This window comes from Columba livia, chromosome 1 (genome assembly GCF_036013475.1).
Source record: "Columba livia isolate bColLiv1 breed racing homer chromosome 1, bColLiv1.pat.W.v2, whole genome shotgun sequence".
NCBI classification, from domain to species: domain Eukaryota; kingdom Metazoa; phylum Chordata; class Aves; order Columbiformes; family Columbidae; genus Columba; species Columba livia.
Window position 1 is genome coordinate 105871014 of NC_088602.1, and position 24190 is coordinate 105895203.

The following is a 24190-nucleotide window of genomic DNA, read 5'->3' on the forward strand; positions in this document are numbered from 1 at the left end:
ATGCAGTTTCCCAATCAGCAGCTGAGGAACACCAGGTAGATGGAAAAAAACCCACAAGAAAACAATTCAAAGCAAAGCAGATTGCTGGCAGCTCAGCACAACAGCTTCTTACTGGCAAGAGTTGCCCAGTGCTCATCTGGCTGCACGATGAACCAAGACGAGAAGTGAAGGAGTCAGCATTTCCTAAAGGTATCCAGTGAGAGCAAACTAGTTAGACCAAATACCCTGGTGGTATGTGGGCCAGCAGATGTGCCACCTCCATGTTTCGCCTCCTCCCTTCTCAGGCAGGCAGGGAGGGCAGGGACACCCAACAGCACCTCTTGTCATTAGGTTAGTGGGGGCAAGGGGCTGACACGAGGTCACACACACCCCGCTAAAGCAGGACAACCTGTGCCCAATGAACGATTACCGAAACAGTTCCCATGTGCAGAGAAACAACCATAAAGCCCCTCCGCCTCCACGCACAGACACAATTCAACTGAATGAGGGACTGAATCACCCGCGCCTCGGGACTACACAGAATGAGCTGAAGAACGGGGAGCAGAAACATAAACTGAAGCTCAAGAGAGCTGCAGATGGTCGTGTCCCTCAGAACAATGCTTGGTCTCAGTACTGGCATCAAATAGACCGAACGTTCATTAACAGGAAAATATTTTGAATTTTATTTTTTCACGTTATTATCAAGTACACAATTACAATAATGTCACACATCCCTATATGATTCTATGTATTTTGTTTTTTTCTTTTGTCTTTTTTACAAAGTGTACAGAGGGAAGGACGTATACAATATTTAACAGGGTATTTTCTACAGAACAATAATTTATATTATGTCCTTGTAAAAATCTGTACCTTTTTTAAACATTAAACTGAAACATCCATTTTATAGCATTTGCTAAGCAAATTATTTAAGAATTAAAACTAACCTGTAACTAATGTCAGTACATTAACAATAACTATAATTTCATCTTCTCTTTATACAGACAAATACATTTTACAAAATCCACTTGACCAAACCTTTAATTATTAAAAAAAAAGTTTCAACATTGTGCTTTAAAAAAAAAAAGTGTGTATGATTCCAGGCTACATAAGAGAAAGAAAATGTGTAAAATTGTGTTCTTTGTCTTTCAGCTTATTTAAAAAAATAAAGTTCGAAATGGCTAAAATCCTCGGCAATGCTATGGGAGTTTATGCAGATTTTGTACACTTTTCAGGTTTCCAGTTAGAAAATGCTTGGACGTAAGGGGAGGGGGGAAGACACAAAGGGAAAATGCGTACTGGGTTTTACTGCATCTGATTTGGCAACCAGTGGACAACAGCCGGACAGCTACGGCCATGTAGAAAATCTGCTCGACTTCACGTGGGATTTCAAGGAAGGCACAGTGCAGCACACCTGGGGATTACACACTAAAGGCTCACAGCCCATTAGTAGCAATATTATACAAGAGCGCATTGGACTAGTCCAGGGGCACTGCCAAGCAAGCATCAAAAGAAATTATACAATAAAGGTAGTGACATGGCATTCGACTCTTCTGAACTGCAAATTAAACACAAGTATTTCGGCTTAGAGTGAAACAGGAGGGCTGAGCAGGAACAGGGCTCGGTAAGAAAACTAAATACAAAAGGCTCAGAAGATGCACATCTGAAAGGAAACCTTTGTCCCTCTGTCACCCCAAACCTGACACCATCACTAAAACTCCTGTTCCATTTCAACAGGAGGTTTGCCTGCCTAGAAACAAGAGTCAACAGCAGGCCAGGCTCCGAACTCTTCCCATTAGCGAATTGTTGGTCACAAATCTACCCTAAGCTGGCAGGCAGCTGCCTCCCAGTTCTGCAATCCATTGTCAGCCAGTGGCTTCGGGGGCAATCTGAGCAAGGGGAGCACGACCGGGGCCTAAAATCTGGCACATACTTAAGTGGCTTGGGTTTTTCGCTCCACAGTTGTTGTTGAGGCACACGACTTCGTGCTTTGTACCTTTATGCTGCAATTAGCAAACGACATGGCGCTATTTTGTAATAGTCTTCAGGTGGCAAAATTGCATATAATAATTGTAATGTTCTCCCAGCTGTCTATAAACAGATTAAAAGAACTGGGTTAATTCTGGATACTGTACTAATTAATAAACGGCGGCTTAACACGGCTGCTAATGGCTCAGGAAAAACAGTCAATTTAGAAACAGTTCTATCATAAGTTACTTTTCTTATTAAGGATATCTACATTAAAACACCTCTACTCCTCCTGAACACATCTGCTCCACTCCATCCCCCTCTGAAGCCCTCACTGTAAGTATCTCATTTCCAAAATAGAGGCACCTCTCAGTCTTAAATTTTGTTCTCAACCAACTCACAATAAAAGCTGATATACTGATATACATAAAAGCATTAAGTTTGAGGTACGTTTACTGGCACGTACAGACGGTTGCAATCTCTTAACTCTGCGGATGGAACAACAGTATTTTATGTTTCCAACATTAAGATAGCAGTAAATTGAAAAAAACCCAACTCATTTTTTGACAGGCAAAACCTTTCAAAGACAAAGAAGCACAGAACAATAAACACATGCGTACATGAGCATACTTTCAAATTCAACAAAGAAAGATAACAAATGCCCCAAACCACTTAAAATTTTTTTTTAGCTGAAACCTGAATTAAAACGCAGAATGGTTTTCTGCAATAAAGTCAGATGAGTAACTCCTCAAATGGAAAATAGTTTACCTGCCACAAAGTCTGTATAGTCAAAACAAGACAATGAGGTGGGCCCTACTGACTTGATCTTCAGCATCACAATTCCCCATTTTATACACACCTCTGACAATTTCATCAGGAGAAATTGCGTATTTTTAAAATTCACAAAACTGCATTAACATGGACACTGTGAGTATCAACAAAGTCAGTAAGATAAATATACTTAAATAAACTATTACGGTTGAAAAATTCAGTAAGAGACAGGGTTTACTTTATTAAATGCAACTTTATTGTTGCCATCTTTTCTTCATTTATTAAACAAACTGAATAGAATTCAGAACACGCTATTGAACAAAAAGTATAAAAGTCAACTAGAAGCGATAATCCTATTTTTATACAGCAACAAATCAAATGCACAGTATGTTTTTTTTGTCGTTTTTTTTTTTTGTGTATGTGTGTGTGATCGCAGGTGATTTGCTTTAAAATAAGCTAACTGCCCGAAAGGCAAAATTCCTTTATAATTCCAGCTGTAAGTCTGTGAAAGAGACTTTAAGGCAGCCCAACATCTTTATGATGCCTCATAATGTGCTGGTTCTTCTCTGAAGGCCTTCGGAAACCTTTCTTGCAATACTCACACCGGTGAGGGTAGTCTTTTGTATGAATGGAAATAACATGCCGTTTGAAGCCTGAGGCGTCTGTAGTGCTATACTCACAGTATTCACACTGATAAACCTTCCTGCCACTGTGTGTTTTCATGTGTTTTTTCAGCTCGCTTTGTTGCCTAAAGCCCTTCCGACATCTCTTGCACCTGAATGGAAGATCCTTTGTGTGAACTGAGAGTATGTGACGGCTCAGAATGAAGGGATCTGCAATCTTAAAGTCACAATGTCTGCATTGGTGCAACTTTTTACCCTTGTGAGCCGCCACGTGTTTTTTCAGTTCCGAAGGCCTGTGAAAGCCTTTGTCGCACATATCGCACTTATGAGGATAGTCTTTCGTGTGGACTGAAATTATGTGTCGTTTCAGATCACTCGAGTTTGAGCTCTTATGGTCACAATGCAAACACTGATGTGTTTTACTTTCTTGATGCATAAGCGTATGCTGCTGTAGCTCTTTGGTATCTGAAAAAGTCTGGAAACAAATATCGCACTTGAGTGGCGTTTCCTTACTGTGTTTAGTCTTTACGTGTGTTTTCAAGTTAGAGGAGTCGGCGGAGCGGTATTCACAATATTGGCACTGGTAGGGTTTCTCACCAGTGTGGATTCGCATGTGCTTCTTGAGCTCTGACGGATGGCGAAATCCTTTGCCACACTCCACGCAAATGTGAGGAAAGTTCTTGCTGTGGACAGCTAAAAGGTGATGACTCAGCAATCCTTGTTCCGCTGTCTCATAATCGCAGAATTTGCACTTGTGCGTTTTATTAACTCCTTTGTCCCTGTGCACCAGCTTGTGAGTAAATAAAGTTCCCGCATGAGAGAAGCTCTTCCCACACTCATCGCACTCAATAAGCTTTTCTGTTTTGTTGGTCAGCTTATGACTCTCTAAGTGGTTATGTAAACTTATTTTTTTATTTGTAGTGTAATCACAGTCTGTACATCTGTATTTCTTCTTAGTGAGAAGGTGCTCTGGGTGGTTTTTCATGTGCCTTTTCAAGAAACCTCTAGATTTAAATTTCTTTCCGCAAATCATGCAGGGGTAGACTGTCAACGGGTGACCATCAGGGCCAATGATTATTGCTGAAAAACAACAAGAAACCCTTCCTCAATATTATACAATAATAGTACGCTTCAATAAATGTCATATTTCAACCTTCACAATACGTTGAATTGTTAAACAACATCACAGTCAGACACATACACTACACTATATAATAGAATGGACTCGGGTAGGAGAAACTGAGGGAATTAACTGCTTTCATTCATTATTCTTATCAGGAGAAAGGAAATACTGTTTTTTTATGGAGACAACCAAAGCATCACCCAGCTGTTCTTCACCTTACATAATTCTACTTTGAGGAACTGTGACTGAGTTCATGCATTAAACACAGGCAGAAACGGTTGCTGGTGCAAAGAACAGCAGCCAACCATTTAGACTGAGTATTACATAGTAAGCATAACACATGACCTTCTTCAACTTTCCACGATCTGTAAAATTTAATCTGGTAGTTGAATCACCTACTACTGACTACAGTTCACACGTCCCCAAACTAACACCTCCTTCTCGTGCCATCTGTCACAGTTACAATCTGAAGAGGTGTCAAGCATGAATCAATGAGAACACATTTCACTTACAGACACCTCAAAGCTTTGGAACTTATTTGGACTCATCCATCAGCCTGATTTGTTTACCCTGAATTTGTCTAGGCATGCTAAAAAGCTCTCTTTTCCAAAAACATTTTAGAAGGAGAACTGACTAGGTAGCTGGAAATAGAAAAAGCAAACTTTAAGATTAAAATTTGCCTGGTTTACTAATTCAGTGCTAGACAAAACAGAACTCCTACAGTTAAGTCACAATTTGGAAGGAAACTCTTAGTATCATTTAAGGCAAGGCTACTAAAGAAAACAGTCAAGTGTTTTCTTTTAACTTTATCAGACCATAACATAGTAAGAGCAGAAACGAAATCATGTCACAACAGCACATCTGTTCTTACTGATGCAATTAAGAACACTGCCATGAACATCTAGGCAATTAATTTCACAATTAAAACAGAAAAGGGTATAGAAGTTATACTACCTACTATAACATAAAATGTTCAGATTTTCCAGTTACTTATTGAGCTGATATAATGAAATGTGTTGTTCTATATATTTTCAATAAACACGAAAAGCGTTTTTAAAAAGCACCGGTATGGAACACTTTATCTAACATCATCTTTAAAAAAGTAACATTTAATATTAAAATTGGTGTGGCAAGTTAAGTACATAGATTTTTAACCTTTTGCTATGATAGTTTTTTTTCTATGTCAGGAACTGTTTCCTGTAAATCACCCCCCCAATCCAAATGAGCTGTCTATTTAAAAACTTGAAAATAAAATACACCTTCCCTTATGATACAGAAGTGTTGTCAACAAAGTAATTCCCCGAATAATCACTGCTTTTTACAAGATGCTGCACACCCCACCAGCAAAGTAGATCTGGTTTTGGATAAGTGTCTAGAGGAACCGGATTATCACCAGCCACTCACCTGTTTGATACTGCCGGGACTCAGGTCTCCTTTTTTTCTTTGGTTTTTGCTTAGCCAGTCTTCCAAGCCCAGCTGACTCATCTATGTGCAAAAGAGCACTTGCAGTGCCATTCCGACTTTCAATGCCATCATTATTATTACCTAACAAGATAAGTTAAACAGTTATCTACCGTCATCACTCTACAGTTTATTCAAACAACAGGCTCTACAATGATAATGGAAGAAAAGATAAACTATTATCTGCACATCTAATCAAACCATAATGATGCACAGGATGGGCTGCAAAACTTCTCTGTATGTAACTTAGGAATTACGTGTGGTATTATGACCCTGGAAGCACTGGCTTTGTCAAGCTAATTTTACAGAAGTACACAATTTACAGCAATTAATGGTTTTCCATTTTACAAAGAGTACTCCTTTAAATGCAGGATTTTTCACATTTCTTTGGTTGCTAATTATGTCCAAAATGTTTAACATCAGTAAACAGTAGCATGTCACAATATTTACTGTGCCCCATTTTCTTCCAAGTCCTTAAAAACATTCATGTGTGAGCTCCCATTCACTTCTGGACATCTGAATTCACCTGACGGAAGTTTCTCACACACCAATTTTCAGAACTGGAACTGTGATGAAAGAATTGTTCTGAACAGCCCATAACTTGCACACAAAGTACACTACTTACTCTTTGCACACCTGACGCTTTAACACTTACAAATTCTTTCTACTGGGAACAAAGAGCATGCTCTGTATTGTATAATAGAAAAAGAAGGAAACAATCTTTGCCTCACAGAGCTTCGTGTTTCCTACACAAATGGTATCACTGGATGCAAAACAAATAAGAAAATCACAGATAAATGTATCTATAAATTCGGGAAGGTATTCACTGGCAATCAGTTTCACATTCATCATTTAAGGGTATAAATAAATTTTAATAATAAATTTCACAGTTAAGCATTTACTTGAATCAATAGAAGTCAACAGTTCCAAGGGAAAGCAAAGCACACAAATGAGAAAGGAAGACTGAAATGGACAAAAGTGCAAGATGCTCAATAGCTGTTTCCTTTGTACTGTGCCAAGAATGAATAGTCACCGTTAACGTAAGAACAAAGGTATGATTCCAAGCCAGAAAAAGGCATGTGCAGAGCCTGAAGATTCAGATTTATATGCTGGCTCAAGTGTTGAACAGCAAACGCGGCAAGTGACAAACGCTGAAAATGAAAACCCATTTCACATCTCATGTGCAGAAAGTTTGCAACAGGTGCATGGAGTCCTTCTAGAGCGTAACACAAAAAAGGCCCCAAACATCTTCTAATACTAGAATAAAATCACAAAAACTTTCTGCAATATGAAGCACAGTGGGACTGGGCTTTGCTACAATACAGCAACAAAATAAATCTAACATTTCAAGATGCCACTGATGTCAGCTCTGTTATCAGAGTTCTGAGAAGTGCAGATGACAAATCTCCGCCATTTTCACGCCTTCATGCTTCACTATTTCTTCCTTTGCCCACCACCGCTCATCTTGCATGTTAGGTTGCTTACTGCTGACAGTGCAATGACTTTACTGTTTCCCAAATTTTAAAATTCTCCTTTCAATTCCATCTCTCTCTTCTCAGTACACTCTGCTCCATTTTCTTCTCCTCCAAAATCACTGAACTTTCAGTCTACAACTTTTGTTTGAGTTCACTTAATTCCATTTTTAATTCATACTCAATGTAGCTTCTTTCCTCTTCACCCAAACTGTGTTCACCAGCATATGGACAAAGATAAGGCTGTGGGTGCGCTACCATCCACCTCCTAAGCAACTTCCAACACATGCTACTCCCCAAAATCTTGCCCTCCCCTGACTTATGTCCGTGATTCCAGCCCCCACTGCATTCTCAGCACTTCTCTGCCATTTGTTTGCTGGCATCATCACCACAACCCTCATCATGCAGACATATAACCTAAGTTCTGTCCTCTACTCCACTATTTCTTCTGCTTCATTTACTCAAAGTACATTTAGAAGAACAGGACAACACAGAAACATTTCTGAGATTTTGCTCTACCAGCTTATGTAAGTTTTGGAGATCAGTTTGCATGAGTTGGTGTTCAAATACTAATGTTCAAGAAACATGGCTCTGCATGCTGGAAATATTCTCAAGGTTCTGCTATAATTTTAAGATGTCTTCTTCCAGTTTCTTTTTTTGTGAAGCAATTATTTCCATTGGTTAAATCACATATTTATATGTTCCTTCAAGAAAGCATTTATTATTTTTATTTAAATCAAACAAGAAGTCCGTGTTGCTTTCCACTGTTAAACTGTATCTCACATATTCCCATGTGCCTTTTCTTTTTCCCCCAAAAATAAAAATATTCAGTTCTATTCCCAAGCCAGATTTTACTGTGTCCTAAAACTGTGAAGGACAGGTGTATTTGAGGTGTAATTTTTCAGCTGAAAGCTCATGTACTTCCCCTTCTACATCATGAAAATATGAAGGAAAATGCCTGTTAAAATAGGAATAAGAACCTGCCTGCCTTACAGATTCTCTCTGTTTAAGGCTCATTATGCAAAGAAACCATTATTAAACTAAAACTTTAAAACTGAAACTAAAATTTTAAAAATAAACATACTACCCTCCAAAAAACAATCCCCAACATTTTGCTACAGACAGCATCACCAGGAAAAACTCTTTAAGCATTACCTACCATAAGCTGCTGCCCAAGCTATTGGCATGAAAGTTTTAATTTCAGTGTCATCTATTTGCTGCTCATGGGCCACTGCTGCATCCTCCTCTCCTACAATCACTTCCATATAAACCTCATCAGCTATTTCTGCAACATCTAAGAGAAAAAGAAGTCAAGAAAAAGTTAATAGGAACACTGAACTGTTGAAAGTGAAAATCCTTGTTCCCAAATGAAAGCCACCTACTTACTTAAGTCTTCATCTTCATGCTGAGAATCATTTACAGTCATGTAAACCATTTTCTCCCTTGGAATACGAATACTGCTATTTTGATCGAGTAATCCGACTGCGTGGTCATTCTCTGGCTCGCTCTCCACAATGTCTACTGTGCCCCCTAGTTAGGAAGACCAGAGTAAAGTATTTTAAACACACTTTGTTCAAGTTCTGTGCTAAAACACAGAAAACTGGAAGTTTCTCACTCTTTAACATCAGACCCACAGCTCTTTACAGATGACTTCAGAGAAACCACAGTCTTCACTTATGCAAAATTTCAAATGTCAGGGTGGAGTATTCCAAAATGAGCATATTTTACCTAAATCATCTTCTCCAGGATCTGCTTTGAATATATAGACCTTGATGACTTCTGGACAAATGCCATCCACTTTACAAGAGCCACTTTCTGGCTCTGCTTCCATGGTAATTTCAGCAGAACCTTCTTGTTCTATCTTACCAGCATCATCCACTACAAAAACAAGTTATTACAATTATCCAGTCATCTACAGACAGACATATATGAAAGACGTTATTACTCAAATTTGGAAACAGTTTAAAATTACGTTGTGATAAAGAACCTACCCATAAATACTTTATTTTTTTCATATCCTTGAAAATAACAACAATAACCACAGAAATAAATTCAAGCCATATCTCCTAGTTAAGGTGGAAGTGCAAGAGTGCTGCAGTGGTATGACTAGAAGCATGAAGGACCACACCAAGCAATGCTAATAGGGAAATAATGGCCTGTGTCAAGATCAAGGTAGGAAGAAACTGCATATTAGTACTTACTCTGTGGCATATTTCACTTATTCTCAGTTGTAATTGCATTCTCCTTCACAACTAACATGCTATTAACTGTTTTTTTCAAAAGCATTATCTGTTGCTCAACCCCATCTCTAACACAAGCCAGTCAGGCCTGGTTCCTTGCAAAGCAGTGATATTGGTGCTTCTTCAGCTGACTGGAGAGGAAATCAGTGAAAACTCCAGGAAGAAAACTTTCCACTTTTCTCTCACCCGCTCAACAGCCGAGGGATCGAGCACAGTGTCAAAATGCAGCCTGACGCTACAGCGCTGCTGAACCTATTTGACTAATTGTTCACAGTGCCCTTACTGAAAGGGAATTGAGCTTCATTTTATGCTGTAGCGCTGCCCACTCTCCTTACGATCATCTCAAATTTTGCTCTCTTCCTTCCAGAAGCAAACCAACACCATGCTTCAGTTTGACTTGCCATGACTTGCTTCAGGCTCCCACACAAACGTGGCCAACAGCCAGCTTTGTGAGGAACACAATTCTGATTTTTAAGATGTACTCCACAGAGGCACATGCACAAACGCACCATCTCCTTTACCGAAAGTGGGTTTTCAAGAAATAAATATTAAATACACATTCACAAAAATAAAATCCAGCATCTCAAGACCTTCAGAGAACCTCTCAACTTCAGAAGCTTCTTGAGTGTTGAGATTATTCAAGAATTCTTATCATCATGTCATACTTTTGTCATTTGTGACTTCACTGTTGATAAAGTCACTTTTGGAGGCTGACATGGCTCCCCTCAGAGCCACGCATAACTTCAGTTCATTACAAGACATGAACTTTATACTAAAGCAAGCATAAGAACAGCCCCGTAAATGCTGTAGAATTTTTAACGACTGTGCCTAGCACATATAAAATACTTAACAAAGTATGCTCATTTTACTGGCACTCATTTAACTATCCTCCTAACTAAGTCATAGCTTTACTACTCAGTAACTGCAAGTCATCCATTTATTTTAAGATCTACTAGTACCAAAAAAAGTTCAAAACATTATTACTATTATTTTCCTGCCATTAAGTCAATAAATTAGCCTTTGAATTAGATAAATCAGCACATGTTCTGTCTCAGGTATCAAACACAACTCTATTTAAGTGCAGTCTCTCAATGAGGCATCATTATTCACAAAGAAATACGAATAACATTAAATTATGAAGCACTAAAATGAATTTATCACCTTCCTCACCAAAAGAGCAACAGAAAAAACATTACATACTCTTATGGCAAGTTCATGATCAACGGCCACCATACAGAATGTTTCAAGCAGTACCATGTTTAAAAAATTATTTTGTGCCACAAATGCCAACATAACATCTTGAAGCTGAAACCACAAAGCATTTCAAAAGTAAAAACCTTAAGATGTTTTTTTGACTCGTGTTAACAACATAGCTACACAGTACGCATATTCAGTTATCGAGCAGAATTTCATAAATTCTTTGGCATATGCATGAAATACCAAACGTCACTGGAACTCTTGACAAAAAGAAAACTTCCTTTCATTCCTATGCTAGATTTATGTAGTTGCTCTCCCATAACTTGGCTGTTTCCAATGTCACGCACGTGTACTTGGAAGGCTTTCAAATCAGCGTAGACTGATTTTACAATGCTGAAGCCAAAGTGGACGTCTGCCACCCAGCTCAAGTCACACTGCAACCAAAGAGGAAACAAACCTACATGTGCCATGTGAAATAGGTTGGTTTCTTTTAACTACAATAGAGTTTTTTACCTCCATACATTAATGGAAGTATCCACTGCTAATATTCACACAACGGAAGAATTCTAGATCTCAAAAATATGCCACATTTACTCTTTGAAGTAAGTTCTCCAAGCTTCAAAGTAATCATTTAGACAACATGATTTTAAAAAGAAAAAAAAAAAAGTCATTATATAATTTGGAGTTTGTTTATCCCTGATTTCCCTCTATATTCAACAGCATTTTCAAAATGTAACAACTGGCTTAAATATTTTTTAACAGCACCATTAAAATGTGTAAGAATATTAGGCAAACTTTTCTCATCTGAAAGGAAAATATTTCACTCTCAGCAGGTAGTAAAACTTGAAAAACTGAAGTACCTGAAGGGCTTAAAAAGTTATAGTATTCGCAGAATAGTAGCAAACAGGTAGCAGGAAGAAAAGTAGGGTGGAAAGGAAAAGGTAGGAAAAAATATAAAAATCAGAAGAATAATAATATCATTTTGGTTGGAAAACACCCTCAGGATCATCCAGCCCAACCGTTAACTCAACGCTGTCACTAAACCATGACCCTAAGAACCTCTTCTATGCGTCTTTTAAACACCTCCAGGGATGGTGACTCAGCCACTCTCCCTGAGACAAAGGCGGCGAAACAGAATGGGTACCTATCACACAAAGCACCGTTTTCTTGCAGTCTTTTACTCCTAATTAGAAAAACGCAAATATCTGTAACTGTCTCTATTTTTTAATGGCTTCCATAAGCTTTTACATTTATTCCTTCCTAGCATTTTTCCTCTATATGGGGTTAATGAGGAAATATAAGGAATGTAAAAGACAAAATTCACTGAAGGACTAAGAAACCTTCCATCTTTTTCAAGTACACACTGCTCACTGCTAAATAACATACTGAAACAATTCTTACAAACATTCTAAGAAAGCCTGTCTCCACACCAGTTTAACAGATCTTAAAAATCTGCCTATGAAGCAATTTGATGAGAAATCATCTATTTTATCAACCCTTATGCTCCCAAGTGGTTCTCTTTGCTGCTAAAAAAATGCATATAATAGGATACTTGCCTGCTTACAAAATAAACAACTCTACTTAACCATTCTTAATGAAAAAGGCCACTGCTAACTATTCTGTTTTCTCTAAAATAGACAAAAAGCATGCTGTATTCCTCAGACTTTCTTCAGTTATCTGTGATAGAAACATTTTACTTGTACTTCACTTGATAGCAGAGAATTCCTCATCCACTGAAAGTTACTTCTACTGTCCAGTTATTTCTTAAATGGCAAAGCAGGTACCCTAAGATGTTGGAAAACAGAGCTCTGTTCTATTTTTATTTTAATGCAAATGCCATTGCCACATGATCAACAGTACAGCCTGTGCATCTGAAGCTCCCCTCAGGGCAGCAATCTAGCAGAGATCTTCCTGAGCACCACACTGGTATCTAACCCTTGTCCTTCTCTCACTGCTGTCCCCAGCACACAAATCAGACAAAGCTCCAAGGTATCACTCTCGTTTGCAACAGCGGCTGCTGCTGTTCCAATGGTCAGGCAGAAGCTCAGCAGCAAGTTCTACTTCACAGAAAGGAAAAAGTAATTTCCTGCATCTTTAAGAACCTCCAGGGAAAAAGAGGAGGGTACTTCTTCATGCTAAAAAGGCAAATAAAATCATTTTGTGTTCCTGACGCAAATTTGCTGGGTGGCCCTAATGAAGGCATGAACTTTATGGCCTTTTTGATCAGATCCTCTGCTTTCAATTTAAGCATCCAATGAGGATGAGAAAATATAGGTTTCACCTATACCAATTAAAAGATGCAATCATTATTCTCTCTCTTTGAGTACCCTGGGTTCTGATTCTGTAACGCAAAGTGCTAATTCAGAGACAACAAACAAAAGACATGCCTGACTCGGAGCAAAGTGAGGATATGGATGGACATAACACAGGCCCTGTAACAGCATACATCCTATAACTTCCTAAAACTGCAGCTAAAACTTTGTGAGGCCACCTGTCCCTTTCTCCAGATCCCCTTTGTCAAACTTACTTTGCATCTCACCATTTTTACTGCAATTAAGTATGAGTATTATCGGAATACAACTTTCTGTCTTATGGAATGAGTTCATGCCAGAGCACGTCTTTATTTGCCAAATAGAATAAAATCAGACAAGCAAAAATCTTAATTTCCATCTTATGGCCAGGTGTAAAGCAATACTTTCCTTGGTTAGTAAATGCTGGGGGGCGGGGGGGGGGGTATTGTTTTGACAAACACTAGCTAATCTCACCATTACTGCTTCATTTATGGAGAAACTATTTTCCAAGTCTCAAAATTTGCTACCAAATAATTAGTGCCAGTGTGAGTCAGCACACAATTTATCCTTCCCTGACCAAACTCATGAGCTGGCTTCTTATGGCATATGTGAAAGGAAAAATGATTTAGCAAACTCCCTGGGCCCTTTTCAAGCTACTAACTAGTAGCAGTTTGCTTGCTTTGTTGAGTAAGTATCTGATTCTGCTCTGCTTTAAGTGCCCCAAATATATCATCGATCAAAAATGAAGCTTGAGGGCAAAGTATCCAAGAAAAAAAGGTGAGTACATCAAAAGGTAAGTGATAATATAAGCTGTGCCAAGAAACGTTATCTTGGAAATTAAAAAAACACAGACATATCAATGCAGAAACTAAATTAAATCTAAATGGGAAAATAAATGTTAAAATACTGCATTTATTGAAGCAAAGCCACAGAATGAAACCTACTAGAACTATACTTTTTGAAAAGACAAACCAGTCTGAAATCAAGGTAAAAACACAACATTAAAAAAGTACACCTGCGTTAGTCATTTCAAAACAGATATATTCAGGATAGAGCTAAGAAAATCATCTTAAGAAAATCTACGTAGATTCAGTTCATTAGGGACAAAAATGTAAATGCTTAAAGAGAGAGACACAAGAAGACAGCAAAAAGATTTTGCCAATAACTTCCACTGAAGAATACAGACTGAGAAACCTTCAACAGAAAGAACACAAACTGTCATACTTTGTTTCTTAAGTGTCTAGATAAAAGAGGATGGGCAAAAGCATCCTGAAGAACACAGTCTTAGCTCCCAGATTTGAGAATCAGCTTCATTTGGCTACTGCAATGGCAGACAAAATTATATTCCAACATCTGCCCCAGCAGTCCAGGGAGGTTTGCCAAAATCAAGCATGAATTTACAGGTCAGGATGAAAAAAATCAAAAACTAGGCTGATGTTACTACCTTTTAAAATCCATCTAAGTTCAACTGAAGAACTGAGATAGTCAACAGACCAATAAACACACACACTACCAACACGCCAAAAAGAAAAAGGAAAAAAAAAAAAAAAAAGAGAGATAAATTAATTCAAGTAATGTTTTCCATACAACGAAGAGACTATTTGGCAAGATAGTCTTTACTTCACAGAAAAGCACCAGACTCTGACTTCACAACCAGAAGAACTTGTTATGCAGGCTTTAAACACAGTAGGTGGTAATAGGGAACTTCCCTTTAAAATGAACTGTAAACTTTCTCAACATTTTAAACACAGATAGAAAGGATGCATGTTTTGCAGCATAACCATTATTTTAAATGCTTGCTTATTTAAGGTTCTGAATCTAAACAAAGCATATTGCAAGACTATCAAGAAGCACTATTAAAGAGAGTATGAAACTGCAGAAATACATGACTGAGAACAGAATATCCCAGCACAACAGAACAATGAAATTCCTGTGTTTTCTGCCAGTTACTACCTGTTGACGATTGGTATATCTAAGACGACTTCCTAGCTGAGTGGGTATGTTAGGAGTCATGCAATACAGCACCCACCAAGACATTCTGTCCCCATTCAGCCACTAGCAATGGTTGAATGGGACACGCACCTACCCACCCCTCTGACTTGAATCTACACATACACAGTCTGCAAAGTGTTCCCACGACTGCAGCTCCGCAGGTGTCACACTGCTGCCCATGCTGTGGGATGACAACCTGCAGGGGAGGGGTAAGCAGAGAGACAGGAGCAACAGCATCTTCAAAAGCTAAGTCAAGGATAAGAAACAGGTAAGGATCACCACAGGAGTCTTGACACAGTCAGGCCTGAATCATCCATAGGTGGATTATTCACTTTGTTGCCTAACTATGCCACAGGTGTGGTGGCATTTGGGCTGCTTTCAGCTGACCTAACTCAGGTCTAGACCCAGAAAGTTGTATCTGTACCATAATGTACAGAGTGCATTTATTTATGAGTTTGGATTAATGCTATTTCAGAGAGGAGCATCCCTGATCTATTTCACCTCAGTATGATCTTGCAGCTTAATTTTACAATATTGTGTGTTATCCATATTTTGCACTATCCCATTTCATTGTTTTCCCAGATAATAGAGAATTAACTGTACCTCATATAAACTCAAAACATGGCTGCACAAGGTTACTCATGGAACACAAGAGATGATAAATTAAGAAATACAGTGACCCTAGGCAAGGAGAAGCAACATTAAAATCCATAATTACAAAATATAAAATTAAAACAAGTTATTATACATTTCAAAAAAGTGTCTAAAGGGGGAAAAAAATAAAATAGAAAAGAAAAAGGGTAACTGAAGCAGAGCATGAAGTATGCCTCATCAATAGAGTCATTTAATGACAGACAAAAGTGAAGTGCCTGAAATGGCAATTAACCAAACCAGCCTAACAAAGCTTTTTGATTTCTACGACAAACAAATGTTCAGCAGTGACACTGATGTGATGTTCCTAGGTTATGCACTGAATAAGCATTATAAGTAACATTCTTAAGAGTAAGCTCTAGTTTGCACAAATGGATATCCTCAGTAGAAAAATGACTGATGATATGCTCTGTTTTTCTCCACCCTCTACTTTTAAGTCTTTTGAAATATGATTGAACATGATTGCACCAGTGTCCCTAAAGGAGACGAAGATATTCATGGTTGCTCTGCAGCTGTGAGCAGCGATAGCTATTCTTTTTGTTAGCAGCATACCTCTGTCCTTTGCTTAATCAAAAGAAGAAAGCACATTCTAACAGCAAAGAAAACCATATTGTTGCCTGTATCTAACCATAAATGAAGTGGAGGGGGCCTAGCAAAAAACAGGACAAAGATAACAAATTGTCACGTGGAGTGCTAAAAAAGAGGGTTTTTTACTTTCCCTTTTCCAAGAATTTTTGTTTGTTTGTTTTCTTAATGTCTTGGCAGTAGTCTTGGTAACCTGCATATACATTCATTTTCAAACAAACAATGTCACTTTCATTTTTGTTCAGTTCTTACTAATACATGGCATTTAGTTTACCAGAATTCTTACTCTTTTGTTCATACACTATAAAATGCTAAAGAAATAATTTATAATCAGACATGCATTTGCCAGTATTTCTCTCCTTTAACTTCACCAGCATTTTTAGCTGGTACATGTCCTTAAAAATACCCCCATTTGAGTGCATTTGTGAGATGTGCATTTCATTAACTAATACAGTAAATCTCCCTCAGATATTTCAAGCACCACCTAGGCCCATATATTAAGAATTTCGATGGCTTTACCCAGACACTTACAGGAAATCATAAGGTAATCTTCACAATTGCCCTTTTCATCTTGATGTTCCACAGGAATTCCATTGGCATCGATCACTGCCTCTGATGCACAGTCTGCCACCAAGACTTCTTCAGAAACAACATCTGTTCCCAGAGTATCAGTGACAATATCTGCCTCTTCAACATTATCATGAACTACATGTTCTACATGTCCAACTTCAGGCACATGCATTGACTCACTTGTCAGTACATGTTCTGGTATAGACATTGCTTCTGCTGTTATGTCAGAAGCTAAAACATCATCTGGGACAGTGCAATGAGCCAGAGAAACCTCTTCGGCTACATCTGTGTCCAGCACTTGCTCAGGAATAATGACAGTTTCAGATACGTCTGGCTCCTCCATGATGTCTGGGCACTGAACATCCTCGATAACAACATCCTCAATGACATCTTGGATTACTACCGAATCTGGATCATCAGGAACAAAATTATGCACAGTTATATCTGAGTCGACTACATCTGAAACAAATACTGTTTCCTGTACTTCCACAACAATTTGATCTCCATCCATATGTCCTGCATCAGCTCCTGAAAAACATGATTAAAATACCAATTAAATTGCAAAACTAACTCAGATTAAGTGGTTGATAGTTGAAATTACTTCTATTTTACTTCAAGTTGCACACTATGCTGCAATTTAGTAAAACAGGCATAATAGCCTATAAGCATTTAAGATAGGCAGATATATGGGGAGCTGATAAAGCAAGTCCTCAGCAGGTGCTAACAGAACATTTTCTCTTCTGGAAAAGGTTACAACTTTTCAGACTCTCCCCCAACACCCAAACAACTATTACCTGACCAAAGAGCAGCTCATTCATATTGCTCTGAATAACAAAAACAACCAAAAATCGAAAGTGACTACTCTATACAAAAGCATTGATGCAGTACAGGACTTTTAAGCAAAGACAAACAAACAGCCAATAGTATCTAATGTGAATACTTATCTACATGTTATCTCATGACCGACCTGTTGGATCAAAAAATGCATTTGGCTCATGTGGCTGCAATTCAAGCCCATCTTCATCCATGGCCTTTAATTCTCATCAGTCACAGTGTCTGTAAGAGGTAAAGAAGACAGGTTATTTAACTCATATTATGCTATGAATATTGCCTCTTCCTGTGCACAGAAAACAGAAATTTTGGGTGCATGGCAGTTAATAGATGACACCTTTTGACTTTAAGATGGACCAGATTTCACTCAGAGCACCTCTGTTTGGGATCCCAGAAATACTATTCTAGAATACCAAACACCCACAGTCTGAGTAAGAGAAGGATGAGCTCCAGCACTCCAGGTCCAGTTCTCAAAACCCCACAGCTCCACAAACACAGAAGCAGCTGATAAAGGGATATGAAAATATGATATCCTTGTAATCTTACAAAGAAAAAAAATAAAAAAAGACAAAGCCAAGACAAGTTCACACTCAAGTCTTTTTTGCATTATGAGGAATACAGCATTGTCAAATCAAAGTTTGATAAGGAAAGTTAAAGGCAGACAGCCAATAATCTGCAATGCACACAGCTTTTGATTCCCCTCTGTCCATACTGAGGCACTATCAATGTAAACTGCTTCCAGAACATAACACCATATGTTTTGAACCCCCAGATGCTTGAATATTTTAAAAACTTCTGCCCGAGACAAAGTACCTGTTTGTTTTTGTACTAAAACATATTACCAGTTCTCAAAAATTACCAATGCCATATGCTACCAGATTTCTTTGAACAGAATGTCAACGTATCTTCAACGCATCAGAACAACTTAAGATTTCTATTTTTTTTAACAAAACTACAAAACAAGACCACGAAGTTAAAATACCTACTAAAATCTGAAACCGCAGTCTAAATTTTGCTGCTTACATATGTGCATTATAATTAGGATCAGGCACACTTAGTTGGGTAAAATGTCATCTAACATAAACTTGTACTACTTCCTTGCACTTAGTCCACCTAGTTTCCTAAGTGTAGAACCAGTGAAAGGCAAGAGAACATTGCTACACGTTTCTGCTCATGTTTCTGTACAGACCAAGATGCAATTCTCCTTCCTTCAAACTTTTTTCACAGAGACAAGCAGAAATCTCCCCATTCCTGTGATACTTTCACGAAAGACCTAGGAAAAACATTAAGATTCTGCCCAAGGTTTCCATAAGAATCATAAGCTTTCCAAATTACATCAACTAACATTTATATTAATTAAGTCTTCATGGGGAAAAGTTCTATACAAAAGAAAAAATTAACTATGCCAAACCACAAGCCTACAACGATAATCCGTAGCAAGTATTTTCTAGACTTTGCTCTTTTTTCTAGCTTAACTTTTCTCAGCTCTTTGCAGCTAAACACCTAATTTATATATAAGAAAAAAAATATTTTTACAAGTTGAGGGAGAAATATAGCCAGAAACTGAACTGAAGAAAATGCAACAGCAGTCCAATAATTTTCCAAGGGGTCCCATATTTGTGCAGTGTTCGGTTGGAAGGCCCCTATATTTTAAAGATTGCTGTGCTAACAAATTGTTGTGGTGTCCATCTGGACATAAATCGCCTCACAATTATTCTGTCAAGCATTTCTGTCAGAAGCACCCACTATTAACAGGGACAGCTCTTCACACATGCTTTTTTCAGAACTAAGAGCAGAAGAAAAGTGTTTCTCAGCCTCTGATACAAGACACCGCTTGACTGATGGCAACCAACTTCTGCCATGCCACAGAAACAACGGAATAACAAGGTTTCATACGGTCATTTAAGCAATAATTATTCATACCCAACTTGGTTTACTTCTATTTATTCAGTGTACACCTAGCCAACCTATCACGAGTATCTTTCCTGTTCATGCTGTCATCTTTTCTGTGTTGTCTTCAGTGTTTAGTTTAATCTTTTCTGTTACTTCTCCTCCAACTTCTTGTGTCCTGGTATCTACCCTGTTTCCCCAAAAATAAGCCCTAGCATGATTCTTCAGGATTTTTGAAGATGTTCAAAATATAAGCCTTACTCCAAAAATAAGCCCTAGTTACAGTTCATTAAAAAGTCAATTTAAATAGTGTCCAGGCAGCTATACTTGTCCAAAAGGGCATCTTTGGGAACAAAAATTAATATAAGACCCTGTCTTATTTTCAGGGAAACAGGGTGTGTTATGTTCCTTACCTCCTCACATGCTTATTTAATTTCTCCAGCTTGTAACTACAGCACACTCCCAACCTTTCCTCAAAGCTGTGCTACTGATCAATTTGTAGCAAAGACTGTACCAACAATTCAGAGAGTTCTTTTCTGGAGGAGGCAAGGGGGGGGATTAAGGGTTGGAAGAAATAAATGGCCTCTCTCCTTAGGTGATACACACATAAGAAGCCAGCACTCGCTGTCCAGCTCTCTGGGAAAAGTCAAGATGCTGTTTCTGCCTGTGCTTTTGAGGACTGTATTACCACACACATTAGTCTCTGACTGGCTGGGACCCAACTAGCTTGAAGCACCAGTTCACCACTAGCTACTGGAAGAACTGGGATTCGTTTTCTCCACTTCCTGCTTTCATCACCCACCTGACCACCACTCCACCACAAATTCCTGCTTCCCATGATTCATGCTTGCACTTTCTGTATCGCACCCTCTCCCCACTTAGGTCTGAGTGACGCCCTCCTTCATTGTCCACCCTCCTCACCCATGAGGCCCAGAGGTTGCCACCACTACTTCCTAGCGCCCAGAACGTGCCATCTCTTCACTGCTGCCCAGATTCCAGTCAACAAACGCTAAAACCAACGAGTTTGAGGTGTTCACAATGGCACAGTTCCGTGCGCCACCAGCAGTGACAGGCCACCAGACCTTCAACCACACATTCTGCACAAGTGTGGCCTCTTCTCCACTGGCGAGGCCTTGTCACCTACAGGGGCATAATATGCTGCAAAACGAAGGCTCAGTTTCTGTACAAACTGAAGAAGTTTCCCAGGAACATGACTTTTCAAGACTGAGTCTTTAAAAGGCCACAGATGTATACTTTGGTACTGGTTCCAAAGGAGAAGGAAAAAAAACCCAACCCTTTCAGTGAACGAGTTTCTTCCTAAATAAGGTTTCCCATAATGCTCTTTTGCAACCAGACCCAGCCAATGAATTCATATGCACAAATTCTTACTCCCGCGCAGGATGATCAAGATTTCTAAAAGTGCTCCATTAGGGCACAGACTCTACCTCCACAGAAATTTGCTGCGGCAAGAGGACCAAAAGAGGATGCAAGTCTTTAAAAAAGGATTTGAATACACTATCTAAAAGTATATAGGTGCCTAAAATGAAATCTGCAGTCCAAAAAGGCATCAAGACATTCATTCATGGATGGGGGAAAAAAAATTCCCTAAACATTTCCTGAAATAATTTCAAGGTTTGGATACTCTAACCAATAGATGAGAAAACACTGTGTTTCTTGCTGCTTGCTCTTCTTCTGAGCCAGCACAGGGGCCCAGGACACAGCCAGGCAAATGAAGATACAGCATGTGGCTCTGCACCAACCGGCAGCTCTATGAGGAAGATGATGGTCTGCAACACAGGAAATGCCAGAGCTGCTTCTTGAGAGCACCACACCAAACACCTCCAAAGTCCTGGTCATCACCCTAAGCTCCATGGTACCATAAGGCTAAGAAGCAATTCCAGTAGTTCATTTTCCTGCAAGATTTACAGAAGGGCAGAAACTCCTCTCGATTCTGTCAAAATATTCCAGCCGACACTCACCTCAGGAGCAGGTTCTGGCACCAAAGCAGACAGAATCAGTTTTCAGTTCTGGTTTGGGAACCTAAACTCCGAAAGAGAAGAAGGTGCCCAGCCATGGCCCTACATTTAGTCCTTCTCAAAGCCCAAACCTACATGGCATTTTGTTCAAATCTCAGTAATTTGGGAACTGTTCTTCTGTGACTATGACAGAAAAAGCCTAGGCAGATAAAACCAGGTTTTACACCTCTGAAAATAACTAAATACCTACATGTTCTTTACTTGGCTTGGGTCTATGCCAGCTTCACATGGATCGAGAACCAGTACAACTCTGAAATACAGCTATTTCCACTTCTAAGATTAGTTCTTACATATTGATTTTTACCTATTTATTCAGAGACTTAGCTGGTTTGGTTTTTCTGAAAGTCAAGGCAGTATTTTCAAGTGCAAGGACAGATAAAAAATTATATATTAATGGAAAGTATTAAGCTACGAGCAATAAAGTAACCTCCAAAAATAAAAATGATATTTTCTGAAAATCTGATCTCAGATACAATCAGTCAAGAAAAGCTCTTGCTACATTATAATCCTTGACTCAACAGGCCTAGCAAGGTAATAAGGATGAAATAAAAAAACAGACAAGCTGTCACTTTTTAAAGAGAGAACAACTTTAAAAATAGAGTTCCGTAGAAGAAAGAGCTTTAATACACCACAGAAACTGTCAGTTTCTCTGCTCTCACCAAAAAAAAGGAAAAAATGAAAATGGGAAGAAAGGAGAAAGAAGAAACTTCAGAAAAGCCATCCTTAGGAAAATAAATGCATAACACAGCCCTTTGCCTGCTCCTAATGAAAGAAGAGTACATCTGTTTATTTGCAGTAAGGGCATCAACCAAATACCGATGCAGCAAAACTCCGACCCTTCCCAAAAAAACCAACTCATAAACAGCAAAAATTCTCCACGCCCAAGCCCCAACCACGACCAACGCTGATGACTTTAGTGTAGGACTATAACAAAGTTCCCGTCATGCCTTGCCACATCCCATTAAAAATTGCAGCACGCCTTGCATGTCCCAATTGAGTGAGAGCCCCGAGCTGGCCGCAGCTTTGCTGTGGTTATGAGACAGCTGTGGGTGCCATCTACACTCCTGCTGCAGTGTCACAACTCTCCCTACATGACCCACTTAGGGAGAACACGATGGACACACACGCTCTCGATCACACACACGTGAAGGGTAAAAAAAAAAACAGAATATACTTCTACAGCATCTAATTCTTATCTTGGAAATACATCCCATGATTATTAGGTGAAGAATATAAACAATGTTACAAATGTGACGGTGTCATCATCTAGCTGTTTATTTCTTGATGCACCTCCTTCAGTTTTGGCAGGAGAATCAGTACTGCCGTTTTCATTACGATTTCATTAAAAAACACAACAAAACAGAAGTGTTTTCCTCTTTGTTGTAGTTCAGTGGTGCAGGCATTTCCAGAAACCAGTTAAAAAAAAGGGGGGGGGGGGGGGGAGGCTTCTCCATATTTCATAAGCTAATTCTTAAGGAAAACTCAATTGAGGAAAATAACCAGTCCCTGGAGAGCCTTTGAAACTACTTCCTACCCAGCTGGGGGCCTGTGCAGGGGACGGGACGGCCAGGGGGGAGCAGAAGCCTGCACCGAGTGGGAGCCCCAAGGGGTCTGGGGAGCCCCCAAGGCACCGGGTGCCCCGCGCCTCCGCACCCGTGGGGCGGCCGGGCCAGGGAGGCTGAGGGCGAACCTCGCACCGCTGCCCGGATTCCCGGCCGGCCGGCAGGAGAGGTGATGTCGGGGCTGGCAAGAAACCGCTGGCAGCCCCAGCACGGCCGCGCAGGAAGCCGCCACGGGCCGGAAAGCGCCGAGCTCCCCTGCGACTCGCTGGCTGGCAGGCGCCGAAGCGGGGAGGAGGGAGAGGCAGGGGAGAGGAGGGAGAAGCGGGGGTGGGGAGGCTACGGGCTCTCCCTCTCCGGAACCTGCGGCCCGGCGCTGCGATGAGCGGGGCCAGGGGCTCCCCCCTCCGGCCCGGCCCGGCCTGCGCGGAGGCACAGGCTATGGCGAGCGATTAATTCAAGATGGCGCCCGCCGCCCTCCACCTCCCCCCCCCCCGCGCGCCGCCATTTTGTCTCCTCCTCCAGACACTCTCCAAACCCCCTCGGCCGGGCCTGGGGCCTGGCACCGACCTCGTCTGTCTCCCCCCAGGCCCGCAACCACCCCCCTCCGCTTCCGCTCCCCTCACACCGCCTCCCCCGCTGCCCAGGGCCACGCTGGGTGTGCAGAACGCGCCGACCCAGGCCCTGCGGCCCGCTCTCTTGCCAGAGCTCTGGCGCGGCCTAGCTGCGGCCTCCTCGGGGCCTGCGCTGCGGCCTGGTGCGGGCAGGGGAAGGCCCGGGCCGGGCCGGGCGGCGGGGCCCAGCCCCGGGGCTGCTTACCGTGCGGGTGGCGGGCGGCGGCGCTCGCCTCGGCGCGGCCTCTCTCAGCGCGACTGGGCCGAGCGCGGCGGCGGCTGCGGCGGGGCGGGCGGGCGGGAGGGGAGGGAGGGGCCGAGCTCGGAGCTGAGTGGAAGC

The 24190-nt window shown here is 40.4% G+C and overlaps 1 protein-coding gene across 3 annotated transcripts; it reads right to left on the bottom strand.

The window, feature by feature from the left end:
• Positions 1–638: 638 nt before the first annotated feature.
• On the bottom strand, positions 639–24190 carry ZFX (zinc finger protein X-linked). Of its 3 annotated transcripts, XM_065070843.1 has the most exons (8): positions 24056–24190; positions 17888–17976; positions 16882–17448; positions 9123–9272; positions 8781–8924; positions 8554–8688; positions 5866–6006; positions 639–4418 (listed from the first exon to the last, which is right to left on the bottom strand). In XM_065070843.1, the coding sequence occupies exons 2-8, from the start codon at positions 17946–17948 to the stop codon at positions 3232–3234; spliced, it is 2385 nt and encodes a 794-aa protein (XP_064926915.1). In that variant the 5' UTR covers positions 17949–17976; positions 24056–24190; the 3' UTR covers positions 639–3231. The 3 variants fall into 3 exon arrangements, with proteins under 3 accessions (XP_064926915.1, XP_064926923.1, XP_064926933.1); XM_065070851.1 differs by lacking the exon at positions 9123–9272; XM_065070861.1 differs by lacking the exons at positions 8554–8688; positions 8781–8924; positions 9123–9272 and having other exon boundaries at positions 2949–4418.